Source organism: Haliaeetus albicilla, chromosome 12 (genome assembly GCF_947461875.1).
Source record: "Haliaeetus albicilla chromosome 12, bHalAlb1.1, whole genome shotgun sequence".
Classification (NCBI taxonomy): Eukaryota; Metazoa; Chordata; class Aves; order Accipitriformes; family Accipitridae; genus Haliaeetus; species Haliaeetus albicilla.
In genome coordinates this window covers 5,462,462-5,481,056 of record NC_091494.1, presented here as the reverse complement: position 1 = coordinate 5,481,056, position 18,595 = coordinate 5,462,462, and the positions used below count along the sequence as shown (strand labels likewise).

Here is an 18,595-nt window from a genome sequence, read left to right as displayed (position 1 = left end):
GTTAGAAGATCTTAACTGTGAGACGTTGTCCTGCCTTCTGCTCCAACAAGAAATTTTCACCCAGCCGAGAATCTTTTTCATAAGCTCATCCTTTATCCCTAACTTGTAACGAATGAATTATGAAATTAAGACTGCTTTTTCTTTATCCGTTCCACACACATGGATAAACCCAAGTATACATACTTCTAGTGTAAATATGTTATATGTCAGCATGCTTCATTATCTTTCAAGAATCAGGTTTCAGCGACAAGGTTTTTCTAAAGCCTGTTTAGGGTGCAATAAGGGAGTTTAATCAATGGAGTAAACCAATCAGTAAGTGTTGGGACTGAGCACAGTTGGATGTTGCAGTAAATTTATGCTTTTGATTTACTGTGCAATAACTTTTCTTGGTGCACACATTCTTGTATTTCTCCTACTGAATTTTGCTTGTCAAAAAACTATGCTGGATTCTTTGCTTTACAAGCAAATTTTTTCTGCTTGGTGTTGTACAACTGTAACACGAATAAGTAACGACCTTCAGCTGAGTATAAAAAGGAAGGACATTTTAAGTATTACTATAGTTTTATAAGTGATCATTTCTAGCAAAACATGGGGTTTCACCTTTGTGGAAACAGTTACAGAAGAGAAATTTTTATAACTGCATCCCTGTAATTCATGATGAGGAATAGTATCCCTAATTTAGAGATAAGGAAGAACTGGCTTGGAGAGGTGAAAGTGTGTTGTCCAGACAAGCTGGTGGCATGGCTAGGAATCAAATTTGATTTCATTCATTTTTAGCTCCCCAGAGAGTGTAGAAATAGGGACAAGCAGAGTTTATAGCTGAAGTCAGCCATGATTTGATAGTCTCAAAGAGCTTTTTTTTTTTTTTTTTGGAGGAGTGAGGATATAACTTAAAAATGACCAAATTAAAAACAAAACAAAAAAAAAAAAGAAAAAGTAGCTGGATAAATTTACTTGAAGTGTAATGTCTTTTCTCTGTCTCAGTATGCTTATATATTATAAAAGCATTTATGCTTTTTTGTATAGGCTTCCTACCTGGGACTAGATTTGAGAAGGTGATAACTACATGTGCCAGGGGACTTAAGAAGGATCTCCTGCATGGCTGAGTCCAGTCTTGCCCTTAATTTAGACAATTGCTTGATAGATATTTAATCTGGATATCTAGATTACTTGAGGATTTCTTTTTTTCTTATAATATGGGGTGCCATTTTATAACCATGGGTTTGAAGTATTAAATAATTTTCAAGAAAGCCAAAGCAATGCAAGTTTGGTACTTGACTAAGTGAAAATATTTTTTACATGAGGTAAATTGGATGCTTCATTTGAGAATCATTTTTGAAGAAATATTTGGAGATTTGAGACATAAACTACTTCAAATTGAAAATTAGAGGAATGAGTCAAATACAAAGATGGCACTTGGATGTTTGGGGATGTGGTTTGCTTTTTCATTAGCTTTAAGAAAAAACAACTGAGTGAAAATGAATTCTCTCTATTTTCTTTAGAATTTTCTCTCTCTTGTCGGCAATACTACACTTGGGTAACATCCGTTACAAAAAGAAGACTTACCGGGATGACTCCATCGATATTTGTAACCCTGAAATACTACCTATTGTGTCAGACCTGCTGGAGGTAAGCCTTCGCTTTCTGTCCTGTAACGTTCACACCTAATGAGCCACCTCTGTTTTATAATAGAATTTATTTCCAGTTTTGCTGAAGAGTTAAGTTCTCTTGTGTTACCGTTCATATGGGTTGTTTGTGTTTGCCAGTGAAAATTTATAAAGACTTTTTTTAATGAGGTTTTTAATGTAGGGTTTTTTTCCTCTACTCTTCAGCTTCAGCTTTAATTGACTGAAAATACTGTTTCTATGATTAAAATTTGGAAGATTGCAAACTGGTTCTACATGGAAAGCAAACCTACCGTTCAATGCAGTAGTTTCTTCAATTGCCAACCATCAGCTCCCCCACCAAAATTCCCTGATGGTCCTGAAGTCTGTTCCAATATTTATGTAAGAAACTAGAGCAATTGTAAGACCATCAGCCCGCTCTTCTGGTTCAGGTGGTGGCTGTAGGAGATGCTGAGCTTGCTCACCGTGTTTTACTGTCTGTTGTTACCCTGCCAGCATCCACAAAGGTTGTATTAGAGATGCTGGAGGGTGCATCTCATCCCTTTAGTACCTATTTATGGACCTATTATCCACGCATTTATCTAGGTCTTTTGTGAACCTGTTGATGCTATCTGCTTTTAAGGCCTTTTACTGAAAGCACTTTGTCCTCTGTGACTCACCTCTGTGCCAATATCGTTTGGGAAGGGTTTGTATGTCTCGGCCCAGATGGCCCAGGGCCATATCCAATTCTGTAAATCAGTGCAGAAGCACTATGTAAGTTCTTAGGAGAGCTAATTTGCTAGCCCAAGCAGGTTACGAAGCTGTGGCATTACTTGTTCATGAGAAAAGTCTTCATTTCAGTGAGCCAATTTGTCCTGTGCTTCTGTTACGTGTTCAAGAGCTGGGCTCAACATGTCTTGACGTGTATATAGGTGGTCAGAAGCTCTCCTTACCATCTCACTTTTCTTGAAATGCTGTAAACCACTTTTAACTCCAAAGGATACTGAAATGTTATACTTGTAGATGGTTAAAACAGCTATTATCTTTATCCCTTTGTACTCGCTGGATGGTGTGGAAGGTTAATTTTTGCTAATTTTATGATAGCATCAGAAGATAACTTGTCATTTTGTGTACACGTGAGGCTCTTCCCATTCCTTCCCTTAAATAATGGTTGTGCTATCTCACTACCTAAAGAACTCGGGAATTGGCTCTCACAGATTTTCATAGCACTTCATTAATGCTTTGAATTTAGGGAGTGGAAAGCTTCTGTAAAATATGGTTATAAGCAGCTGGATGCTCTTTGCATCTTGGCCCTGGAGACTGCAGAAATAAACAGAAGGAAAATAGGAGATTGGAGGAGAATGTTGTTGATCTTACCCTCTTAAAAATGGCCATAGCGAGAGCGCCAAGTCATTTAAGAAGTAGTTGTTTTTTAAAAAAGCTTTAAATAAGAGAGTGACTAAGAGATCTGAAATAGTTCTAGATTTTGGGTCTTTGCCCTGGCTTTCTTCTGCAACATCTGCATGCTGTAAGGTATCGGGTTATTTTTTGCATGTGTACATGTGAAATGATGCATCGATTGAGCCATATAGATCCAGTGATGGCTTAGTGCCATGGTCTGGTACAACATAAGCATGGATACCATGCTCACTTGCAGATAGTGTCAACAATATGGGGGGGGGGGGGGGGGGGGAGGTATATATAAGTATTTAACTTCACCATTTTGAAAAAGCAGTAGAATCTGGTGTAGCTGAGCGAAGTGATAGGTTGCTGTTCATCTTGGTATGTCTTCTGCAGGCTAAATGACTGTATACAGCATAAAATGCTTGTTAATTAGATCAGGACAATGCAGATCTCAGGTATGATCTTGTGAAATACATTGGGTATTTGGGTATACCAAAATATACAGATGTATACCCAAATACATTTGAGTAAATGGTGTAGCTTGTCCTTAAAGTTACATTTATATGGTAATTTAGCAATGGAATTGGAGACATTGGTTGCCTCCAAGTGTAAACTTTCGGATAGACCCATTCCCCGATCAGCTGAAATAAAGCCAATAATCTCATTTTCGGAAGAGACTTGGTTTCTCTTTCTGAAATGCTTGGTTTCTGTTTCTTTGCAGACCTGAACAGATCTTATAATGCTTATTCAGATTTGACCAAAACAGAGGACTACTGGGTTCAAACAGATGAAACCTCATTACAAAGAGCATCCATTGCACTTTATTCATTAGTTAGCTACTTACAACTCTCCAAATTAAGTATAGTGAATTCTTCTCAGCCAGAGACCAAAAATACTGGTTGAAACATTTGACACTTTGTTTTTTGTTTCATTTGGGTAATTATTTTTATTACGGGTTTTTTTGTGGTCACTGAACAGTATACAGTTTTGCTTTTCACACTATTGTTGCTGAAAATATGAAATGCATTGAAAAAGTTATTAATCTCCTCTCTAGATCTTGGCATTACTCACTAAGACTAAAAAATCATCTTGGAATTAAATAACGTTAGTTGACAAATAGTTTAACTTCTTTTCATACAGCCACTGGGTGCTTGGCAGGATGGTCTTGAGTGTAGCAAAATGATGGAAGAAACGATATCTACTGTGATCTGATACTTACTTTGGGGGGTGTTTTGGTTTAGGTTTTTTTCCTTAAATGACTTGCTGGATTTGTTCAGTCAAGGATTTGACATGGAAAAGAGAAAAAAAAAAAAGTCTAACTGGAATTGGTGGAAGGGCTCTGAGAAGCAGGAGGTGCATTGGCCACCTCTGAGACCAGCCAAGAAGAGGGGATGCAGAGGTCCTCCTGCACAGCACCAATGTGCAGGATGCAAAGCTAAGGTGTGTTCCCTCTCCGAAGAAAAGTCTGGCCCAAATTATCATGAGCTAGCTGGTTTATGTTGGAGCCTCTGAGCCTCTAAGGACAACTGGGGGAATTTCCCCACTGCAGCAGTTACTGCAAGAACACCGAACAACTATCCTTCCTCTGTATAACAAGATCTGTGTCCCTATAAAATGAAGCTAGTATGCAGATTTTTTTTAAGGAATCTGGGATGAGATGATGATCTGCGATGGATTTGACTTTTCTTAGATACCAACAACACTGTCCAATATGTTTTTGGTTTATTAAAACGTTCAGACTAGCATTTGTTGAAAAAGCAAACTGCAATATAGGATTTTGGCCAGACTCTGCAGATCATTGTTTCATTTACAGTAAGACCCTGATTCCTTTTTTTTTTTTTTTTTTTTTTTCTCTAGAATAGACATAGCGTGTGGATTATGTGAGGCTTTTGGCAGGTTTTTCATGGCCTTTGTTTAAACTTTGCTGAAATGCCATGCCATAGTGTGATGTCAAGGTTGCCTGATGGATTAAGCAGATGTGGAGTCCTGTGCAAGTGCTGCAAATATCACGGGTCCTCTGCAGAAATCATAGAGGATTGTGTAAAACTAGGGGAGACTTTTGTGTTTCTGGGGAAAAGCCTGGAAAGGCTCATTTGTGGGCTTATTAACAAAAGCAATCTATCAGAAATGATCTAGTGTCAGTTGACCTTTTTTCCTTTAGAAAAGCAGGAACATTTTAACTGTGTACATTTACTAATACTGGAAATTATTTCCGTGGATGGAGCATGGAGTAAGGAAGGCACATTCCATCTTCATTCAGTGGAGCAGTTTTGTATTCAGTTTTTAGGCCTAGGTGACCAGTCTCAATGCAAATAAAGGTAAATAAAAGTTATCAAGTGTCTTAAATTAGTTTTGCTAGATCTCTTTTTGCATTGATGATGTTAGCTTTTGGAGCTAATGTCTACCTCCATGGGAGATTTATGTGCTCAAGTTCTTTTTCTACTAAAAAATTGTCTTCAGCTTCCCAGAAGGATTTCACAGACATGCTCCTCGTGTGATAAACATCTTGGAAAGTAATTGGGGAGCAAAAGGGAGGTGAGGATTACAAAGCAGCCAGTGCTTGCATCCAGCCTTCTCTTCTGGATCCATTTTCTGGACAAAGTTTGGGGATCATAGAATGGTTTGGCTTGGAAGGGACCTCCAAAGTTCATCTAGTACACCCCTGCAATGAGCAGGGACATCTTCATCTTCCTTGGATGCGAAGCTCTGAGCCAGAACTCAAGTCAGATAACTTTCTGGTTGTTTGAAAGAAAGTCTGAAGAGAAGGTTCAGATCTTTTTCAAGAAGAACTGATAGAAATCTGAATTTATTTTCTGTTACTCCACACCAGGCAGCTTTTGAACGAGCGCTCAATGCTGTAATCCCTTTCTCAAATATGGGAGGAGAGACAAAAAGCAATGTTTTCTTGCTCTCAAGTTGGAAGTGGTTCATTTTTCTTCAGCTGCTATAACATAATACCCCAGCATTACTGGAGAAGCAATCTCCGCCTGCCTTGGCTCCAGCCCAGCCCTTGCGGGAGCCCACTGGCTGTCTGCTCCCTGCCACACTCTGCTGACGTTTATAGCCGTGGCAGCATTGCAGGTCATCCTTCACTGAGTTTTAGAGCTCTAGTCATCCAGCCCTCTCAGTGTTGGTTCGACTTGCATGTGGCAGTGAAGTCTTAAATCTGTATTTTGTCCCTGTAATTAAGATATAAACTCATGGGCCATGTAGCTTTTTTTAAGAGGGAGAGCAGGACTTGCCCTTTAGCACCAGAAAGCAAAAATCCATGAAACGTAACTTTTATGTGTAACTCCCAGGGCACAAAATAAAGAAATAAGTTGTGTTCTCCTCTTTGCTAATCTGCTAGGATGGTTTTTGTCTCTTTTTTAGCGTATCACGCTTACTGGAGGACGAAGCATAGGATGTTCATGATGGGGAATCTGCAAGTATCTCCATGTACCAGCTGTCCTTAGTCATCAGCATGTGCCGATTTTATCTTTAGAAAGCTCCTATGGCTCCTCGCTGGCATCAGGAGTCAGCTACCTTCAAGCTGTGACCTTAAATGAAAATTAGGATAATTTGGCTGCACCCATGGTGTTGGCTCTTGGAGGTGATGAAGCAATCAAGATCAAGCTCCACTGGGTGGTAATTGCAGGCAGAGACCCAGGGAGATGCAGGGATTATGTTCCCATCCTTGCCAAGTATGTTTTTGTATGAGAAGATGGTTTGATGTGATCTCTCCACGTCAGCTTGCAGCAGGTCTGGAGATGAAGGATGCACATCTGCAGGTCTCATCCATCAGGAGAGCAGAGGGAGAAGGAAACCAGGGTAAACATTAGATGGGGATGGTGAGGGATGGCATGGCTAGTGGTTTAAACCGTTTAAAATCCCTGTGTTTGCTAACAAATCTGGGACTTGGAAGCATTTAGGTTGTTTAGGAGTATTACATTGCGCTGTTTTGATTAGTAACCATCTGATACCCCTCTGCCTTGTTGCCTTTGATAATTAAAAAAAGCCAGCATGCTGGCTGTGAGTTTGGAGCATCCCTCCTTTGTGTGGGATAAAGGATGGTGTAAAACTCACCTTTGTTCCAAGCTGTGCAACTGAGGGAGGGCAGCCGATGGTCCTGCAGTCACAAGCTGCTGGAAAAGTGTCTGCGTTTTGCCTGCAGAGCTGAAATTTAAAAAATCACCATTTTGCTGAATGTAGAGGAATAGAAACCAAATATGAAAACTTGCTGTGGATTTCCGGATAAACCAGAAGATTATTTTTTTCTGCTTGATTTTTAAACATAAAATCAGATCGTAAGAACTAGGGCCTCTACAGCATTACTGAGGACTAATGAAACAAACCTCAAGGTGTTGACATTCGATTTCTAGCGACATAGACCTTGCTGGTAGGTGAAAGTCATATACAGGTGACTTGATGTTTTCTGCTTTCCACACCACAGCAACAAGTTCTTGTTAGTGGGTATTGCAGGAAAAGTCAGTTATATAAAAATGCACTGGAGTTTAGCAGGGAGACTCCCATGACAGTATTTTTGGTAGAAAGTAGTTTTTTGTACAGAACAGCATAATTATGGTGATGCTTTGTGAAATTTTGTAAGTTCCACTGGCTTGTTTGCATTGCTCTTCATACTAATTACTGGATTAAACCAATAAGCCAAAGTACATAAACCACTAAGTTTCCCATCATCCGCATCAAACCATAAATGGTTTACCGGGGATAAAAGTATGGCCTTAGATGGCTTCAGAAATGTGGATTTGGTGCTTCTAGTCTTCATCAGTGATGTTCTGAGCAGGTTTGGTGTCTGCATGGAGGCCTTCAGTTAGGATAAGCGGCCTGTATAGACTTTGGTGCAGCTTCTGAAGCAACATCTCTGTATCAATCCATAGCTACTAACTCTGGGCTCAGAGATTTTCACCCAGACTAACAATTTCTAGTTTTGGCATTGATATTTAGCAAAGAGCAGTCAACGATGCAAAGTATTTAGGTCTAACTTATGTGTAAGCCTTTCACTGTCTATTCTGGTAGAGAAGGAATGCTTCAGAATTTTTCCAGGAGTGTCAAAATAAAAGGGACTTGAAACTGCTTGGAAAAGAGGCTTCTCCCAACAATTCATGGCAGGCACTGCTTAATTTGTTGGCACCGTTTACCTATTTGCCGAAATATCTGTGTTTACACAACTGATTTTTTTTTCTGCAAACTGGTTTCTGTTACAGTTGATTAGAGATTGTCGCCTCACCAGGAACTGGCGTCTTTAGGGAGTAAATATCAGGTGCGAATAGCAGAGTAAATATCAGGTGCTTTTCAAAAGGTTTCTTCCTCCTCCTAATTCCTCCCCACCCTGAAAAACACCAAAAAACCCCTCCACTTGGATATATCTCGAATGGATGACACTATTTTGCTTATTTGTAGAGTAATTTGTATGATGTCATCTTGACAACACTAGAAAGTTGACTTATTTTGCCAGCAAAAAGTGTGGGAGGGAGGAGCTGCACTGAGAAGGAAGGAAACCAATGGGAAATTGCTAGAAATGCAATGACTGAATGTGGAAAATCAGGTTCTCTTGAATACCATGGTGTCTGGTTTCTGATGCTGGATTTATGTGCTGAGTTGTCTCCTCCCAATGGCTAGCTTGTTCTTATGCATTGAACCATTAACTCTGCAAGGGCTGGCAAAACTGTTTTAAACTTATTTTAAAATTAAATTTATGAAAATGTTTACACTTATACATTTTAATTTTTTTAAAAAATTATGTTTTAAAAAATTTATTCCTAGAATAATCACTAACATCAAGATTTTTGTTTTAGGTGAAAGAAGAGATGCTGTTTGAGGCCCTGGTTACCAGAAAGACAGTGACAGTAGGAGAGAAGCTGATCTTACCGTACAAACTGGCAGAGGTCTGTACATGATGCTTATTATTAAAAAGGGAACTCTTGGGATGGTTTTCAATGCTTTGAGATGTACACTCAGCTCTGGTAGAGTTTTTTTCAGTATTTATGTAAAAATAATATAGGAGAAGCTAATGTGTATGCATCTAGAAAATGATTGACTTTACCTTCTATGCCATTCCTGGAGAGCAGGTTAGCGCTGTATTCTGTGATAGTCTTTAACTGTTTTAATGACTTACAGTTGTGTAAGTGTTCTCCAAAGCAGAAGTGTGCATTGCTGAGTGTGTATGATAGAAGTAGTAGTCTTCATATGTTGTTCCTTAAACTGTAGCACTGATTCATCCCACAGCGGAGTGGTGACCTAAGACCTACACGACATTTTTGGTGGGGTCCTAAGTGCCTACATTAGTCATGGTTCTTGTACAGGAGGAGCTGGAGATCCTCTGTAGGAGATTCCCATTATCTTTTCTTCAGACCTCTCACAACCTGGGTCCTTGGAGCAGCCACAACTCCATCAGCCACTCTCAAACTTGAGTGTAGTCTGCACCACTGCTAACCATGGGGCTAGCACCGTGTGAAATGTTTAACTTCTCTGTTATGGTCTGTTTCAGGATTACAAAGTCAGCAAATACATGGTTTTTTTCTAAATACGTGGTTTCCAGGAATTTTTAATTATATTCTGTGGCAGGTAAACAGAAGCACCTCTGTTTTCTTCTTATATTCTCCAAAGTATATAAGCTCTATTCTGCTGCAATACTTGTTTTGGCTATTTCTGCATCTAGTGTTCTTGTATCCTCCTCCCCCAGTTTAAGAACGTTGAGCATGGCATCACACCACGCTCAGTCCCTCGGTTTCCCTTGTTGACATGTGGTTGTATCAGAATTTGCAACACCTTGAGTAATGTCTCTGAGAGCAGTCTGTTGTGTCGCAAGTAAGCAAGCACATGATGTGTTGTCATTAGGGTCAGCTGTAGATATTTTAATTCCTTTTTTCCAGGAAAAAACCCCCATCTTTTCTCCCCTTTTGAGATTGTGTGTTTACTGAGCTTTAATATTTAAAAGTTAAGTGTTGCCTTTGTGCAAGGCTTGAATCTCTCCTAACAAAGGGCATACAAACGCTCTTACTATGTCTTTGTGATGGACATATAGTAGATGTGGTATTTGTACTTTTTTCCTGCATCTTGGGCACAGGCTTAAGAAATTGCTAGAAAAGTTTACAACGTAACTATAACTACCTTTCTGCTGGAGGTTACTTCCCAACAGCTGTGATGATGGAACAACGCACAGCAATCTGCCTTCAACCACCTTGTTGCAAAACTTGGCAAGTTAGATTAAACTCTTTCTTTTAATATTTTAACCTGGGCCACCAGGTTTTGTATTGAAACAGCTTGAAACAGACTTACCTAGATACTCCTTCTGTTGAGATCAAAGAGGCCCTCTTGCTACCTAAAATGGCTGAGCATGAATTTCTCAGGTGCTTTCCAAAATGTTTTTTTGTGATGTCTATGCTCATGACTCTCAGGTATTCACTTATAAAGGTTTGTCACCAATATCTAGTACAAGAAACGAAAGATCAGGGTGTGATGATTGTGGTGACTGTGGGGAAAGACAAAGGAGCACAAGGCTCTAGTAGGAGAGGTTGATGTAATCTCCATGATTATTTTGTAAGAAGCCATGAATTGTGTTTAAGAAAAAATAGGCATCACTCATGCTTTTTTTCCACTGTCTTTACAACATTAATATCCTGACCACCAAATTTTACCTGACAATGACCTCTCTCTGGTAGCAGGTTCACTACTGACTTGCTCGTGCTTGACATACTAGAGCAGAACTTGAGATGCTTTAACTGGAACCTCACCATGATAAGAGGTCTTCTCCTGGTCTTCCTCTGTCTCAGGGCATAGGAGAGGTGTCTTAGATTCAGATCCATCGGAATCAGGAAGGAAGAGTAGGATTCATTTGACATTTTGAGACTTTACAAAGAATACTGATGTCCGATAATCCCACTCATGACTAATTGGACTGTTGCACTGTTGGGAACCAATGGGCTGGTTATTCATCTTGTGTGTTTTACAAAAGAGCATTATAGTTGGCTCAAATGGATAGAGTGATTGAAGCTTTTCAGACATGACTGTCCCACCACAACTCCTATAACTCATAGGCAGCTGCTTTTCCTGATAGAGCAATGATCTAAGTAGCAGCTACTTTATGTTTCAGATGTTGAAAAGCTTGATGTTTTTTGCATAGCTTGTTGATACACTGGAAGTCTCAGAGGAGTTTGTCTGGAAAAGGCTGTACTGCAGTGGCTCTCAAAAAAGAGTTGTAAAAAACATCATTTTGGCATGTGCTTGCTTTTTTACACCATCAGGAAGAACAACTTGGATCTACCAAGTGCCTTCCAAGGGACTGAACAATTTTATGTAGGCAACCTGCACAGTGTAGCAGTTACTAAAAGAAGAGGGAAAACTCAGAAAAAGAAGGATTTCTAAGGAATTTTATTTGGTTCTGAAACCTGTTGTCTAAACCGTGAGTGGAAATAATAAATTATTGGGCTCTATGGGTGAAGTGGGAGTAAGTAGCATTGGGCTTCTACCTCCAACATCACTGATGAAATCGCTCAGGATATTGGGAAAGTTTGTCGCTGAGATTTTGTGTCTCCTCATGGAGCCACTGGCTCTGTAGATGAGACACTTCCAGACCTGGATTTCTTCGTTGTCTTCTACCTCTTTATGAATTTTGGGTTATTAGCGAGGAGTTAGAAGTATGGGGCTTTAATTTGAAATAAACATTCTTATGTAAAAAGCCTTGAGATCTTACATTTGGGGTGGGTTCTTGAGCTTTAATGAGGTTCCTATGTGCACGTACTCCACACTAAAGAGACACATACCATATTCTGTACAGGTGGTTGGACTTGCCCATAGGGGTTCAGGCATTGTTTCACTTTCTATGCTCTGCACAGGGGCTGATGTTTGCTGATCCCATTCATCAGACAGTGTTGGAATGTATGTGGATGACAACTCGACATAGAAATACTTCCCATGAAATGGCTAATGCTAATGTGATCATTCTGTGATCCCAGCCTGGCTCCTGTGTAACCTCAGGGTCCTGCCATGACAATTGTCACCCCCCCCTTAATAGTCTTGAATAGGCAGAGGAGACGCAGGTGGCCTGAAGTAATCCTTTCCTTCCACGGTTTGGAGGCATCAGAGCTGAGACTGGCCTATATTATAGCAAGTCAAGCCTTTTCTCTTCCATTTTCCAGAGCTGTAGTCCCACAAGCACATGGAGAGGATGCCTTTGTTGGATTTGCAGTGATGCCGCATTCCTCTCTGTCTGCATGCTTGCTCACTGCGTTGTTATTGTACGCTGATTAGAAACACTGTCCTGTGGTTTGGGGCTGCTTTTTTTTTTTTTTTTTTTTTTTTTTTCCTGAAACAGTGGTTTGAGCACTTGGCAACTCCTCGTTTGAAACATTCTCCTTCATGACAGTTATAAATTTATATCAGGCTGTCATCCTGGGTTTGTTCTGTTCATCTTTGCAGTAATTTATGTAAAACTAGATATTTTATTCTGGCACATCTTGATGCTTGGGTAAAAGGTACTGCAAAATGTCCTTGTGGGGACAACCTGCTGACAGACATCCCAGCAGCCTGAAGCCTACAGTGTTGAAGGAGCCAGCTGCAATTAGCAACCGTCTCATCTCTGTTTATTCGTATTGTACTTCTTATGACTTTTCTTGATGGCTTTGCACCCATGAGTTGTGTGCCATTTTTAAGTTAGGCAGAAATGTTGGCTTTGTCAACTCTGTGTTTCTTTTAATAAGTCAAGATTTTTTGACTCTTGCCTGCATACAATTGTTCTGCTGGATGACTTTGGAGGATCTAAATCAGGTTAATGGGTTAAATTACTACATTGAAGTCCCAAAAGAAGGTAGGACTCTAACAAAGCAAAAGCACTGCCTCCTGTGTACTAGCAGTTTCCTGTGCCGGCATCTTCAGCTGAGCGAGTTCTTCCCAGCACATACAGATTTCATTTTACTTTATTTCACCCAGGAGGGTACGAGATACATGATAGCAGCACCTGCTTAAGCAGGGCCATAGCCAGGAGCAGAGAAACTGTGAACTGACCTCCCATTTCAAGGTGAGATCTGTTGTTTCTTGGTGCGTAGTCTGTGTATCCTGCCCTCAGGGTATTACAAGGATTACAGAATGAGCATGTGGTTCTTCAAGAAGACCCCACAAAGCATAATGTACCATCACGTTTTTCTGATCATTCAGTAAATCATGGTATATTGTTAAGAGATTATGTCTGATCATGGTATTACCATTTGAGTACATCTCTGTGTTGCTGGAGCTATTGGTATTTCTGAAATTAAGGAGAGGCAGTCAAGGAGAGACCTGGTTTTGAAGGTAAAAATCACCACTGCTTTGTAGTAGCGACATCTCCTTGCTGTGGCACCGATGGCAAATGTGGGCTTGATTGTAGACCCCATGCGTCTGCAGCCCTGCGGGGAGAGCTGCCTGTCCACTCTCGGTCTGCATCTCCAGTGCTCGCTGAAATTTAAATGAGCAAGGACACCACATCCATAAATAATGCTTATATTTACCTCTGGCAGCTGCATCTTATCTTCAGAGCCACGCTGGCTTGTCTGCCACAGAGCTGCCTCCTGGAACCATTCATTTTTCCTTTTATAGTAGCTGGATGGTATTTTAATGCAGTGTTTGAAACAACTGCGTAGTTTGGTCTAGTGCTAAGGTTTAGAAGCTTTACACTGTAGATAAACTTAGAAAAAAGGCTGCATGGACATGAAAGGCTGCAGTTGTGTTCAGAGGTCTTGGTTCATTGTCCAAAACAGCTGCCAATGTCTTTATCAGGAGCGAGATGGTGTATTGATGGAGCTAGCAGCAGTTAATGAATTTCCAGAGAAATCGTGGTGTATCCGTGCAGGGTGAGGGCAGTATTTAGTAACAGCAAGCTGGCCAAGTCCACTTCGTTTAGCAAATAAAATGCAGTGGTAAGGACACATCAAAAAGAGATTTGACTATGGGAGCAAGAGAGCCATCAGTGGTGTCTGGGATGATTAGAGTATTTTGATCCAGGTCTGTCTTGAACATTGGGCATCTCTCTGCAGCCACAGTATTATTCCTAATAAGGTAAAATATAGCAGGTGCGTAGATGAAATAGGGAAAAATTGGATTTTAATGGTAGCAGAATAATAACACACGCTGAGGGTTGCTGTTGTCCTTCCCCAAGTGCCCCTCAACTCCAGACTCTGGGCATTTTTTTCATATATTATTATGTGCATTTTTGCAGTCTCCCTACTGAGGTAGGGAAGTTTCATCAGCCACAATTCAGGTATTTAAAAGAAAAAAAAAAAAAAAACAGACCCACTAAATATTAAGTGGCTTGACTGATGTTTGGAAGGAAACACTCTGACGATGCAGGAGCAGAAAGCTTTAATCAAATCTTTGTGGAGAACTTGGGGGTTGTTAAAAATCTTTCTCTTGATCCTGCTTGTAATCTGAGCATCATCTTAAGCTTCATCTGTGCAAGGAACTGCCCTTCTGGGCGATGTCTGTCTTCCTGCTTCTGTCTGAATAATTCAAAGAATTCATGATTTTTCCATTTCAGCTTACTGCAAGGCTCCAAGGCCAGTAGTTTATGCCTTGACTAATACAGTAATATACCTCTCTCAAATCTGTTCAGCATGTTGACTGGTGGTTCTCGCTCCCCCTTTCCATCACGCTGGAGACAAGCCTTGTGTCTGAGCTCCTTAACCATCCCCACCTTGTTTCCATCCTATTTGTTCTGCTTATCAGGCTGGTGTGTGTCACCTGCTTCTCTGTTTTTCACCAGTCTCTGCATTTTTTCTGTGTTCTTCATAAGATGAGCAAAAACTCATTCTCAAAGTAAAGACATCTGTTAGTGAATCCTCTTTTATGGCCCTCCAGAAAACAGATTTTTCCATGATGCTTTCAATTCATTTAGTTCTGTTGGTATTTCTTAAGCAAATTACTTTGCAAAAAGACTTTGTTTTAACAAATCTTTATAATTTTCAGCCATTTGTGACCAAGGATGTTTTATCCCTAAGGGTTAGTTAATTAATTAATTCACACTTTTGGAAGAAGTCTGATGTGAAATTGCCCAACAGAAAGGAAATAAAAGATGTGAGACCACTTTTTGGGCAACAAGTGACCTGATTCTTTTCTTCCTTTAATTTTGGAAAGCTGTTAGGAGCTGGTTGTTCGATGTGATGAGTGTCACCATAAATATATCTTGTATTTAACTTAATGTGTATTCATAATTGTAAGTGGAAAATGGCTACCTTAAAAACCAGAGGAACTGAAAGGGACTGAGTTGTATGTTCAGGGAAGTCCCTGCAAGCAGATGTGGAGCACAAAAAAAAAAAGGTATGTTATATCCTGCCCCTATGGCACTCTTCTACATTGTGATAGCAAGACCTGGGATGCAAGCATATTTAAGTCCCTCTGCACTGCCCTAAGCGTCCTTAGTTCTTGCGGTCTGCTAAAACTCTATGTAATGCCAAGATATTTTGAAAATTTCTATTTGCAAGCTTTTATAGGATATAATGTGCCATCATATCTTTGCTTAAATGGCTATATGCTATTTAACAAATGAGTGTTACATGCAGGTAGTTCATGTGGCCATGGAAGGAGACCATCGAACTGTTCTGTGACAGTGTGCAGAGCACCCAAATTGCAATTGAATCTGTGAAATGCTTTTATTCTGCATAAATACGTGCAGCTATAGGTCCATGTGAAGTCAGCTAATGATTAGTTAGAAAAGCACTTATGCAATTCAGGTCAGATTTGCTAACCAAAATATTCAGTCTCCTGAAAATCTGCTACGCGCAGAAAAAAGCAGAGGGTAGTAAGCATCGAACCGTGATTTTAGTGTGACTGCCTTTGCCAAGGGCTGCGCAGCCTTGCTCCATTCTTTCATTGTCTCAGATGTTCGTCATCCTTGAGTCTGTGCTGACTCAATTAGCTAACATAGAGAAGGTCCTTGGAGTGGAAGGAGAGTTGGGTTTGTGCCCTTTTGCTAAGTTCAGTAGAAGTCTAGTAAACACCAGCATTGTGCTGGGTGGAGAAAGGGGGAGAGGAGGGAACCTTTGCTCAGGGGCAGTGGAGGAGGCATATCTCTCCCTTCTGGTGGCATGAAGCCATTAAATATTTTTTTCATGTCATAAAGTGTCACTTCACCCTGACCTTCTTTGCCTGGGATGAATTTCTTGCTGGTGAATACAAGACACTTGGCATGTTCATGAATATCCATCACAAGATGGTTATTTTGGACGATAAACTGCACTGTGTTAGTGGCTTAAGCTTTGGGAGAACATTTGATTTTCAGCATGGTAACGGTTAATTGGCAGAGACACAAGATAGAGAACCCTTGTGGAGCAGACCTTAATAAGGGGAAAAAAGTATTTCATTATGGCAAAGTGCTGAGCGATGTTTCATTAGCTTATGTACTAGCAGTGGTACTGTCTAATGCCTTTTTCAGACCATTATAAAGAGAAAAGGAATGGAGTTCCAGAGCCAAATGGCATAACATTACCTAAGATGTTAAAAAAAAAAAGCAAAAAAACAACCAAAGGAAAAGATCATAGTTGCAACTAGTCATAAGCATTTAACAGACTGAAAATATTAGAGGAGAAAATGTGGGAAGGAGACAAAATAATTAATAGTGTGAAGAAAGTGGAATGAAAATTCTCAGTCCTGAAGAATGAGGACAGGGACACTTACTGGAATAGAAAGCAAAACTGCTGGAAGCACCTACTTATATCAAACCCCATTAGCTTAGGAGACTCATTGTCACCACAGGTTATGAGCATCAGGAGCTTAGCAGGATTCCTTTGAAGACCTGATATGTTGATGAGTGTATGCAGAATTAACAGAAAAATATTAATAGAATAAAACTGAAACCCCACAAAGCTTTTAAGAGCAAAGCAAGTGCCTCTGCTTTAGGACGTGAGGGCAACCTGTCAGTGTAGAACTTAACCCCTTTTTTGTGGGATTAGGTTTCTCATTTTTCCCTTCAAAATGCAAGGAACAGCTGTGCTTGGTGACAGAATATGGATTAGATGAGACTAGTGGTTTTATTGGTCTAACGTGCTGCATGTATTTCTTCATGGGATGCACCATCCTTCCTTTATTAGGAAGACTGAGTCCATCGACATTGGGTCTTTTTTTAACCTGTTTTCATGATTTTTTCACATTATAATATGATTATATGCCCTAACGTTCCCACAAAGTGGTGCATGGGAGATGATGCTGAGATCTGGCTGAACAGAGCTCGTCTCTATGAGGATCTCCCAGACCTGCACAACTTCATCATGGACAATGTACATCCGAACACCCAGGGAACCCAGCGCTTATGTGCAGAAGATGTTACGGTCACTCTTCTGCTCTGTGCCACCACGGAAATTCTTGTGTGTTAGCTGTGTTCATACTATTTACTTGGCACTAATGTGTGGGAAAAAAAGGAAGACATTCAGATTTCAAGATTTCTGAGCAAAGTCCAAAATAAGGACTTTAAGAAGGGAAATACTGATTTTCCATCGACTGCTCTGCCCGTAACCAACCTCCCCACTCCAGCTGCTCTTTCTGTCATCAAATCCATTCTTGTCTCTTTAAAGACTTGTTTTGATTACATCTGATTACTGAAAAGAAGCTTTAATTTCACAGAGTCCCTTTTGTTACTTAACAGTTGCTTGGAATATGGGATTTTTCTATATAATCCCAATCTGAATAAATTTAGATTGATTTCTTCTCAGCCTAAGGCTGTTTATCAATGCTTGATGGAGGAGGAGGTGTAGAAGCTCTGTGGCTGGATGGGGCTTTGCCTCTACAGCTGTAGCACCTGAGGTGTGACAAGAAACAATTTCTCTTTGAGGAAGCTTGCCAAAAAAAAAAAAAACAAACCTGTAGTGTAGATGATTATACACTGGCAGAACAAGTTTTTCTGCGATAGTGTCTTCTGCTTGGGAAGGGCCAACAGAAAGGCAGGGTTTGGATTATAAGAGCTCAAGTACTAATTTTGGCGATGCATTGGACTTCACAGTAGGAATGCTGGTACATTGTCCCTGTAAAGTCTTGAGCAAATTTCCCTAAATGCAGCCTACGGGTTCCTTCTCAGGTCAGGTCACACATCTATTTCTTGTGCTACTAAGTAACTTATTAATTTGTTTATGTACCAGTTTCACTGTGAAAACACAGACTGAATGGGATCTCAGTTCCTGCTGTTGGTAGAACAGACTCTGGATGAACACAGGTGGAGGAAAACACTTCTTTGTCTGAAAAAAGTGTTTGAAACCTTTGCCATCAGCAGATCCTACAAATTCAACTGCCTGGTGATTCTGTTCTTCTGCAGCTCTTTATGGTGGGCTCATGATTGCTCTGGTGAGCACCTTTCAGTAGGGGTGCTCTGAGTGTCTTCCCTCATCCTTTCTTCCATGGGGAGAAGTGAGAACCCCAGACTCATTTTCTGGAAGAGTTTTATTTCATGAAGAGAGGGTGGGTTTTTTTCTTTCTTTTCTCTTTTGATTTGTTACAGATGACATTTTCTAACCATGCTATCCAAATCAGAAGGCTGAAGGCTTTGACTGATGTCTTTTGAGGAAGATGATGCTTGTAACCGCATGACTCCACGGTTGAGACTTTGAGAAAATCGCTAGCAAGGTTTTTGTTGG

General features: G+C 40.2%; 1 protein-coding gene across 10 annotated transcripts in view; it reads left to right on the top strand.

Moving 5' to 3' along the window:
* The window catches only part of MYO9A (myosin IXA), a 191,585-nt gene that overhangs the window by 80,459 nt on the left and 92,531 nt on the right, over positions 1-18,595 (top strand). For all 10 annotated transcript variants that reach the window (XM_069797731.1, XM_069797732.1, XM_069797734.1 and 7 more), the window contains 2 exons: positions 1,503-1,629; positions 8,804-8,893. In XM_069797731.1, coding sequence (XP_069653832.1) covers positions 1,503-1,629; positions 8,804-8,893 — 217 coding nt within the window. The remainder of the gene's footprint in view (positions 1-1,502; positions 1,630-8,803; positions 8,894-18,595) is intronic.